This window comes from Cololabis saira, chromosome 6 (genome assembly GCF_033807715.1).
Source record: "Cololabis saira isolate AMF1-May2022 chromosome 6, fColSai1.1, whole genome shotgun sequence".
Taxonomy (NCBI): domain Eukaryota; kingdom Metazoa; phylum Chordata; class Actinopteri; order Beloniformes; family Belonidae; genus Cololabis; species Cololabis saira.
This window is the reverse complement of record NC_084592.1, coordinates 43,633,956-43,644,282: the sequence shown is the minus strand read 5'-3', so window position 1 is coordinate 43,644,282 and position 10,327 is coordinate 43,633,956. Positions and strand designations below refer to the sequence as shown.

The 10,327-nt window shown below is 47.6% G+C and overlaps 2 protein-coding genes across 2 annotated transcripts in view; both read left to right on the top strand.

Moving 5' to 3' along the window:
* Nucleotides 1–814: 814 nt before the first annotated feature.
* On the top strand, nt 815–5,163 carry LOC133446574 (high-affinity lysophosphatidic acid receptor-like). The gene is made up of 2 exons (XM_061724628.1): nt 815–941; nt 3,874–5,163. The coding sequence occupies exon 2, from the start codon at nt 3,961–3,963 to the stop codon at nt 5,128–5,130; it is 1,170 nt and encodes a 389-aa protein (XP_061580612.1). The 5' UTR covers nt 815–941; nt 3,874–3,960; the 3' UTR covers nt 5,131–5,163.
* A 3,236-nt stretch (nt 5,164–8,399) lies between these two features.
* LOC133445641 (junctional adhesion molecule 2A-like) overlaps nt 8,400–10,327 on the top strand; it is a 20,042-nt gene continuing 18,114 nt past the window's right edge. The window contains exon 1 of the mRNA XM_061722964.1: nt 8,400–8,415. Within this exon, the coding sequence (XP_061578948.1) occupies nt 8,400–8,415 (16 nt within the window). The remainder of the gene's footprint in view (nt 8,416–10,327) is intronic.

Here is a 10,327-nt window from a genome sequence, read left to right as displayed (position 1 = left end):
ATAAGTTTTTACTTCTTCCTACTCCTTTTCGAGCATGTTAATTACGAAGGATGAATGTTTTTATTATTTCTCATTTACATTTATTGATTATTGTTTTGTTTTCACTACTGTTTCATGTTCGTAATAACATTTCAATTCAATGTGTGTGTGTGTATGTGTGTGTGTATATATATATATATATATACACACACACACACACACACACACACACACAGGACTGTCTCAGAAAATTAGAATATTGTGATAAAGTTCCTTATTTTCTGTAAGGCAAAAATGTCATACATTCTGGATTCATTACAAATCAACTGAAATATTGCAAGCCTTTTATTATTTTAATATTGCTGATCATATCCTATCTCAAAAAATTAGAATATTCTGGGAATCTTAAACTGTAAACCATAATCAGCAATATTAAAATAATAAAAGGCTTGCAATATTTCAGTTGATTTGTAATGAATCCAGAATGTATGACATTATTTTTTTAATTGCATTACAGAAAATAAAGAACTTTATCACAATATTCTAATTTTCTGAGACAGTCCTGTGTGTGTGTGTGTGTGTGTGTGTGTATGTATATATATATATATATATATATATATATATATATATATATATATATATATATATATATATATATATATATAATTTCTGTGTATTTTATACGTGAGGTATTAAAGGGCTGAAGAAACAACCCCACACATTTCCACAGTTCTTCAGTTCCCTTTTTCTTCTCTGCTCCTTTAAATCGGAGACCAGCTGCTCCTCTGGCGTCAGCGTCAGCCACAGGCGGCAGGATGGCGATCGATCACACACTCAATTCCTCATATTGATATGTATGTATATGAGGAAGAGCTCAGCATGCAGAGGAAAAGCTCGGCCGCGGATCCCGGCAGCTCCGAGCGAGGCTCCCATCGGACCCGGAGCCGCGCGTAACAGGCGAGGTAAATCATAATAACATGTAATAAACCTGCTGGAGGAGAGGAGGAGAGGAGAGGAAGAGAGGAGATCAGATCAGAGGAGATGACAGGAGAGGAAGAGAGGAGAGGAGATGACAGGAGAGGAAGAGAGGAGAGGAGATGAGAGGAGAGGAGGAGACGGGCATTTTGTCTGCCGTCCCTCTCTAATCCGGGCTGCAGACGGAGCTGATGCTCCACGGAGACGATAACAGGTGTGACTGAAGAGCTGCGTGAAATGACGGCTGCCAAAACCCCGTCTGGAAGGATGACGAGTTCACGCTGGAGGGAAAACCACGACCTCTGAAGTCTCAGCTGGTTTTCGTTGCCAAAAATAACTAATTTCCCTTCATTTAATCATTAGATATTCTAAGTATGAGCGACCACCTGAGACGCCCTGACGTCACACCTGGAGACCTGTTTCCACCTGGACGTGACGGCTTTAATTACAACTGGCAAATCTGTTTTGTTTTTGTTTTGTTGTTTAACAAAGAGAATATTTAGTCGCTTGTTCTGGGGATGAGAGTGTGGCACCGCTTGTTGCCATGGAATTGGTGACCTTGTCACCATGGCAACAGCCAGCATCACTATGCAGTGGCTTAAAGGGGGGGTGGTTGTGCTAGAATGTGGGATCAGCCCACCGAAGGAATCGGTTCCCTCCGCCTGTTTGAGCGCGGAGGAGAGATGAGGAGATGCAGGAGTCTTCACCAGACGTCGTAGTCGGTTGAATTCCTCCCGTTTCCATTCAGATTCAGCGTCCGGGCATCGTTTGACGGCAGCAGGCGTGAACAGATCTGAGCTACTCAGCATCTGTTGGAGTGGGGAAAAAAAGCCCCAGAATTCATCAGCTCGTGGCACGCAGAGCATCGTGACTCCCCCTCCCAACCCCCACCAAGCCCCCATCACCCGCTCCGACCCCCGAGTATCACACTTGTTTACATTTCAGCTTTTACGCAGAAGCAGCGGCCCCTGCATCACAAGCAGGAAGCCGTGGTAACCATGGCAACAGACACATCCCGTCGGTGTCCTGAAGACGCCTTTCGATTCCTGTCGGTTTCATTATCGTCCTGGTGACAGACTGAACCCTGCGTGGGGTGTGTGTTAGTTAGTTAGTTACAGTAATATTTATTCCGGTCAATCACAAACATAAAAATCAACAAATAAGTTAACACAGGTTTTTCTTTGGTCAACATTGTGATTTTTTTGACCGAAAAGGTCTGGGCTTGAAGCATAAAGCTTATCTTTCCCACCTTTTAACAGAATAGAATATACAAAAAGAACAAATTAAATATCATAAGTCTACACAAAATAAAAAAAAAAAAATAATAATAACAATACAGTAATGACGATGATGATAATAATAATAGTAATAATCATAGCGATAATAATAATAATAATAATAATAATAATAATAATAATAATAATAATAATAATAATGATGATCGCTCTGAGAACAGAAAGTGAAAAGATGCTAAGGAAACCGACAAAACCAATTTAAGTTGTCATTTTATCTCATGCATGTGTCAGTGTGTGTGTGAGTGTGTGTTAGTGTGTGTCGGTGTGTGTTAGTGTGTGTTGGTGTGTGTGTGTGTGTGTGAGTGTGTGTGTGTGTGTTAGCAGGTCATGTGTGGAACTTTACAGCTCGGATGTTAATCATCAACTTCTCCTCTCCGAGTGAGTGAGTAACACGTCTCTGCTTCCTGTAAGTCCTCCGGCATCAAACGATCGTCTTTCCTCCTCTCTTGGATTCATGTTCATGACGTTTCCCCGACTCAGACTCTTTTTATCTGACGAGACGTCCATCAGCTGTTTTTCTGTCATATTCAGAATCTGTGAATGTAAACAAACGTATGTTTTAGATGTTAGTTTGCAGATTACTTAAGCGTTAGGCCTGTGTTGAAAAAATCGATTCTCCGATTCTAAATCGATTCTCATATTAATTCCTAAAAATCGATTCCTATATCTAAAGATGTTTTTTTTTTCATAATTTTCGCCAGGTGAACTTCCCAGTAGTCGGACACACAGTTTGTCATGACACTTCTGAAAAATGCCAGGTGCTTCATGGCAATATGTGTGTGTGGTGACAGAATAAATTAGATAAGCTAAAATGATTTGTTTACTGCATGAACTGTTGCAATTTCTTTCTTTTTTGGCACTTTAAATGGACATTGAAAGGCCTGTTTGAGTTATTTATTTCTTAGTTATTTCACAATAATTATTGTGAAATTATTATTTCACTAGTTATTTTACAGTCATATACCGTATTTTCCGTACTATAAGGCGCACCCTCAATAAATTACGTATTTTAAAACCCTTTCCATATATAAGACGCACTAATAAGGCGTAAATATATGTTAAAATACCGTACTACAGTGGCTGGGGTTGAGTTACGTATCTACCTGATGGAGCTGCGCTACAGGAAATGCTACAAAATCCTACAGCAAATGCAAAAAAAAAAAAACAAGAAGAAAAGTACCGTACGTCAAACTTTATTAACAAAATAAAAACCAGCTTTTCTCCGTTTCGTCAAAGTCGCCATTATGCGAGTCAGTGTGCTGCTGTTGTCTTGAACGTCTGTGACGATTCCTGACGTTTTTATCACCATTACTTCGGAGACACCAACTACATAACCCACAATCCCCCTGACTACAGTAACAGAAATTACCGTAATGATCATATATAAGGCGCACTGCCGGTTTTTGAGAAAATTAAAGGCTTGTAGGTGCACCTTATAGTGCGGAAAATACGGTAATTCAGGCAACAGCTCAAAAAAGATTTTAAATAACACTAAGCCAGAATAAATAGCACTAAGCAATATCGAATCGAATCATGATAATCGATTCTGAATCTTAAGAATCGGAATGGAATCGATACCCAGCCCTATTAAGCGTCTGGTTTGATTTTCTCGTGTTTTCCTCAGGTATGGAGCGTCTGCCGGAGAGACAGCTGCAGTCGAGGATGCCCCCGCTCCCCTTGGGCTGATCTCGCCTGATCCGCCGCCGTGGCCATGGCGTTCTGCAACGAGAGCCTGCTGGAGGACTGTGACTTCCTGCCGCCGGGGCCGGAGGAGGCGGCGGAGAGCCTCCCGCCGGACGCCGAGCCGCCGCTCATCTCCGTCACCCTCCGCGTGACCCTGGCGGCCATCATGATCTTCATGATCACCATCGGTTTCCTGGGCAACGCCATCGTGTGTCTCATCGTGTACCAGAAGCCGGCCATGCGCTCGGCCATCAACCTGCTGCTGGCCACGCTGGCCTTCTCCGACATCATGCTGTCGCTGCTCTGCATGCCCTTCACCGCCGTCACCGTGGCGTCGGCCGACTGGAGCTTCGGCAGCGGCTTCTGCCGCGCCTCCATCATGCTGTACTGGCTCTTCGTGCTGGAGGGCGTGTCCATCCTCCTCATCATCAGCGTGGACCGCTTCCTGATCATCGTGCAGCGGCAGGACAAGCTCACGCCGCACCGTGCCAAGCTGCTGATCGCCGGCTCGTGGGTGCTGAGCCTGTGCGTGTCGCTGCCGTCGGTGGTGGGGTGGCGGGCCGGCGCGGCGGCGGGCATCGGCGGCGCCTGGGCGCCCCAGTGCGTGCTGGGATACAGCGAGTCGCTGGCGGACCGCGGCTACACCGTGCTGCTGGCCGTGGCCGTCTTCTTCGTGCCCTTCACCGTCATGCTGTACTCGTACATGTGCATCCTGAACACGGTGCGGCGCAACACGCTGCGCATCCACAACCACGCCAGCGAGCGCTCCTGCCTGCCGGCGCTCAGCCAGGGCGGCAAGCAGCAGCAGCGGCGGCTGGCCGGGCTGCAGCGGCCGCCGCAGGTCAAGGTGGACATGAGCTTCAAGACGCGCGCCTTCACCACCATCCTCATCCTGTTCGTGGGCTTCTCCGTGTGCTGGCTGCCGCACACGGTGGTGAGCCTGCTGGCCGTGTTCAGCCGCCGCTTCTACTACAGCCCCGTCTTCTACCCCGTCAGCATCGGCGCGCTGTGGCTCAGCTACCTGAAGACGGTGTTCAACCCCGTCATCTACTGCTGGAGGATCCGCAAGTTCCGGGAGGCGTGCCAGGAGTTCATCCCCAAGAGCTGCCGGCTCTGCCCGCGCGTCCCGGGCCGGAGCCACCGCAGGGTCCGGCCCAGCAACCTGTACGTGTGCAGCGAGATCCAGTCCACCGTGTGAGGCCGGAGCGCCAAAATAAAAGATCTATCTAAAGCAGGGGTCTTCAACCGGGCGTCCGTGACCCCTAGGGGGGCTCTCTCCTTCCTTCCTTCCTTCCTTCCTTCCTTCCTTCCTTCCTTCCTTCCTTCCTTCCTTCCTTCCTTCCTTCCTTCCTTCCTTCCTTCCTTCCTTCCTTCCTTCCTTCCTTCCTTCCTCCCTTCCTCCCTTCTTTCCTTCCTTCTTTTTTCCCTTCCTTCCTTCTTTCCTTCCTTCCTTCTGCTCTCTCCTTCCTTCCTTCCTTCCTTTCTTCCTTCCTTCCTTCCTTCCTTCCTTCCTTCCTTCCTTCCTTCCTTCCTTCCTTCCTTCCTTCCTTCCTTCCTTCCTTCCTTCCTTCCTTCCTTCCTTCCTTCCTTCCTTCCTTCCTTCCTTCATCCCTTCCTTCTTTTCACCCTTCCTTCCATCCTTCTTTTCTCCCTTCCTTCCTTCCTTCCTTTTTCCCTTCCTTCCTTCTTTCCTTCCTTCCTTCCTTCCTTCCTTCCTTCCTTCCTTCCTTCCTTCCTTCCTTCCTTCCTTCATCCCTTCCTTCTTTTCACCCTTCCTTCCATCCTTCTTTTCTCCCTTCCTTTTTTCCTTCTTTCCTGCCTTCTTCCCTTCCTCCTTCCTTGACCCGAAGACAGCACAAGGGTTAAAAAAAGGGAAAAAAATAAGAATTCCAAGCGGGGGTCCCTGCTCTGTTTTTCTCTGGCTCCCTGGGCTAAAAAAGGTTGAAGACCCCTGATCTAAAGTATCATTCCTGCTGAAAAACAGTATTGCTTCAAGAACTGAACCCTGAACCTTTAAGGCGTCACATCCTCGTGTGTACTGTATAAAAGGGAAGATTTCACAGGAACTATTTTGTCTGCCGTCGTTTCTATGAATAAAAACATTTTCATTCGGGTAACTTTTGACGGTTGTGGCCGCTCAACCTGTTTTATATCTTCCTTTTCCTTTCCTGTTTCACGTGTCCCTGAGCTGTAATCCTGTCGTCTCAGGCTGTAAACTCAGAGGCCTCTGAGCTCGTGTCGGTGAAATCCGTTTGTCGTCAGTTACGTGAAGATATTTTAAGAGAAAAAAAAGAATCTCAGTGTTAATATTCAAGGAGATCAAACTGTTATTTTGATGTTTTAAATGTTCACATTAATTAATTCTAATTTCTTGGCAGATGGAACCAGAAAAATAAAAAAAGGTTTTTGAAATGAGATGTTGACAAAGTGTTGTTTATGAATTAAATGAATTTTAATGAATTAAAATAAAGTGTAAATATTCATATTAATACAATTCTAGTTTCTAAAACTGTGGCCGGGTGGAGAGGTTGACGGGACACGCACCTGTGTCCCATCCACCTGAGTGGCTGCCACGCCTCCACCCGGCCTGCTTTTATAACGCAGAGCTGGAGAGCAGAAAAAGGTCGGAGGAGCTGCTGTCAGGCGGAGGTGCTTATGCACTGTGTGTGGGTGGTCTGGGTGTTTGACATAATAAAAAGGGTCTGCACAAGCTTCGTGTCTCTCCATCCTTCGGGCGGGCCCCCGTAGCATCCACCCTGCTACATCTGGCGCCCAACGTGGGGCCCGAAGAATGGACGAGAGAGGCACGGAGCGGGCCCTGGACACGCTCGCCCGGGCCATGGCGGGCATGGCGGCCGCCTTCCGGGACCAGGGCGAGCGGCAGCTGGCCGCCATAGAAGCCCTGGTGGCTGCGGGGCGACCCACCCCTGCCACCCCGTCTGAGGGCCGCCGCAGCAACGCGGGAGGAGCTGGCGGCGCCGCAGCTGAGAGGCCGGGAGGCAGGAGCTGCGGGCCGCCAAGCGACGGCTCCCGAGGCGGCGGGACCCCGCGGAGCGACCCATCCCTGCACCCCGTCTGAGGTTCGCCGCGGCAGCGCTGGTGGCGCCGCAGCTGAGAGGCCGTGAGGCAGAAGCTGCGGGCCGCCAGGCGACGGCTCCGCGGATGGAGTCAGCAGCGGAGACGGAGGGGGAGACGGAGGCGGAGTTGGCTGGGGAGGAGGCTGCGGAGGCGCAGCCGCCATCAGCGACGGCGGGGACGGAGGCGGACCACCAGCCAGAGCAGGGCTGCGTTGCGGAGGAGGAGGAGGAGGAGGCGGTCCCGGAGGCGGACCGGCAGCTGGCGCAGGACTACGCCACGGAGGAGGCGGTCCGGGGCGCACCCGTGTGGCCCGAGGCCACCACGGGCCCGGCCAGGAGAGCGTCGTCCACGGCGACCGGGCCGACGCCCGGGGTCGCCCCCCCCGACTGTTGCGCTGGTCGGGCCGACGCCGGGGGCGACCACCCCGACCAGGAAGCCCGGAGGGTTCCTCTCCCGCTCCGAGGGGGCGGGGGGGGGGGGTATGCTCGGCCGGACGGACCCCGGCTCGAGTTTGTCGTTGGGTGCCAGATGTAGCAGGGTGGATGCTACGGGGCCCGACCGAAGGATGGAGAGGACACGGAGTTTCGTGCAGACCCTTTTATTTAATCCAGTTTCACCCAACACGTGCAGAAACACACACAGCTCCTCAGCAGCTTCTCAGTCTCCCACCTCCCCAGCTGCAGTCTCCCAGTTCCTTATCAAGGCTGGCACGCTGATGGGACACACCTGTTTCCCATCCACCTGAGTGGCTGCAGCTACTCCACTCTGCCACAAAGAACATATGAGCTCCAGATCCAGATCTCTGTTTTAAACCTGATGGATGGATGGATGAATGGATGGATGGATGGATGGATGGATGGATGGATGGATGGATGGATGGATGGATGGATGGATGGATGGATGGATGGATCATAATACAGAAACAAAACGTCACTTTACGCTTTGCGCTCGAACCGCACTCGTTAAATTTGCCTCCTTTGAATATTCCTTTTTTCTTTATGAACTAAGCGTGCGGGTGTCGATGTTCAGACCTGATGGACATCGTTGAAAATTACTATTGGTTTTATTACATTGGTTATTGACAATGTTAGCTTGGAGCTGTTTGAGTGTTACAGCATTGTTGGCCAAAACCATGTTTGCTATCTCCCTCCTGCTGTTCTGTGAACACATGAATCCCTCTTCCCTTGTCGTTCCTGAGCCTCAGTCCTATGTAGAAAAAAAACAGTGTACAATAGTACAATCATTTCGTCAGGAAGTGGTTGTTTAGGACCCAGAAGCAGGAGAGCAGAAAAAACAGGGTTTATTTAACAAAAAAACAAGAACCAAAAGCGCTGCTTGGCAGGATCAAAAAGGACCAGGATCATGAACAGGAAAACTGAAGACGCGAACATGGAGGGAGCAGACAGTACGCACCGACAGGGAGCAGGGAATGACAAGACTAGATTTACACAGGGAATAACGAGACACAGGTGCGAACAATCAGGGCAGATGGAAGATAGGCGGGGCAAAACAGAAAACACAAACTGGGGGAAATGTCAAACCCTGACACATTTCACAGGAAAAGGTTTTTTACAAAACCTTTTTTCCAGTCGAAATGTTCTTATCTATTGTTTACAATTAAACAAACGAGTGTTTGCACACCCGATGACTGCGTCGAACCAAATTGGTTCGACGGTGTGGTATTTTGACAGTCAGTGCTTTGGTATTGCAAGGAAGTGACTTCATGGTAGATTTTTGTGTGTAAGGAAGGAAGGAAAGAGGAAGGGAAGAAGGAAGGAAGGGGAAAAAGAAGGAAGAAAAGAAGGAAGGATGGAAGGAAGGAAGGAAGGAAGGAAGGAAGGAAGGAAGGAAGGAAGGAAGGAAGGAAGGAAGGAAGGAAGGAAGGAAGGGAGAAAAGAGTAGGAGAAGAAGGAAGGAAGGGAGAAAAGAAGGAAGGAGGATGGGAGAAAAGAAAGGGAGGAAGGGAAGGAAGGAAGGAAGGAAGGAAGGAAGGAAGGAAGGAAGGAAGGAAGGAAGGGAAGGAAGGAAGGAAGGAAGGAAGGAAGGAAGGAAGGAAGGAAGGAAGGAAGGAAGGAAGGAAGGGAAAAAAAGGAGGAAGAAAGGAAGGAGAATTAGGTCATTTTGACCCAAAGACAGTACAAGGGTTAAGGTAACGAGTGGAAGACAGAGGAGCCTCTTAAAAAAGAAGTTACAGGTCTAAGAAAGCCAGAAATCTTGCTTGTTTGTAGGTGACCAAATACGTATTATACAGATGAATTTACCAATTAATTCAGTAAAAATTCTACAATGTGATTTCCTGGATTCTTTGTCCCCATTCTGTCTCTCATAGTTGAAGTTACCTATGATGAAAATGACAGACCTCTCTCATCTTTTTAAGTGGGAGAACTTGCACAATTGGTGGCTGACTAAATACTTTTTTGTATGTTAAGTGTGTGTAGAGTTTTGCAACAAGTGTGAGGTACGTCTTTTTTTAAAACTTTGTTTATTAACATTTTCAGGTTTTTATAAAGTACAAAAAACAAAGACAAAAAAACAAGATTGTGGGTAACCACTAGATGGAGGCAGAACAAGCATACCATATAAAACATGGTATGCACAATAAATAAAGTGATACCCTCAGCAAAATGTAAAGTCAAAATAACAACAGCAAAACAAACAACAAAGAAAGAGAAAAGAAAAAGAAGAAAAAACAGGTAGGTACTGTCACACATGACGCATGGAGATCAGAAGAAATGAAGCATGGTGGTTTTTAAATTGGTAGACAGGATTAAATGATTATGGGACTGCAGACAATTGAATATTTTCTGTAATGTGCTTCCGGAAAGGGTTCCACAGTCTGGAAAAGGTTTGAGCAGACAGAGCCTCTCATGGAATGCTTTATTTTCTCTAGCTTCAAAAAATAGAGTCAATCCCTTATCCAGTGATTAAAGGTGGGTGGGTGTGCCTCATTCCATTTAAATAAAATGAATCGCCTGGCGAGCAGAGTAGCGAAAGCAACGCAGTCAGCCTCTGCCTTTGAAAGAACAATTGTATGGCTGGCTATAGATGGGCACGGAGAAATTAATTTATTAAGGCAATCAGAAATTGTTCTAAAAATAAGAGACCAAAATTCTTCAAATTCAACACATGACCAGAATATGTGCGCATGAGTGGCAGGCATTAACTTGCAGCGATTGCAAGTTGACATCTGGAAAGAATTTTGACATCTTTAGTCTAGTCCAATGGGTCCGATGTATGATTTTGCACTGCATGCCATGCCTGGCGCAGATAGATGACGTATGGACTCTCTGTAAGATGGACTGCCAGAGCTCCTCTGT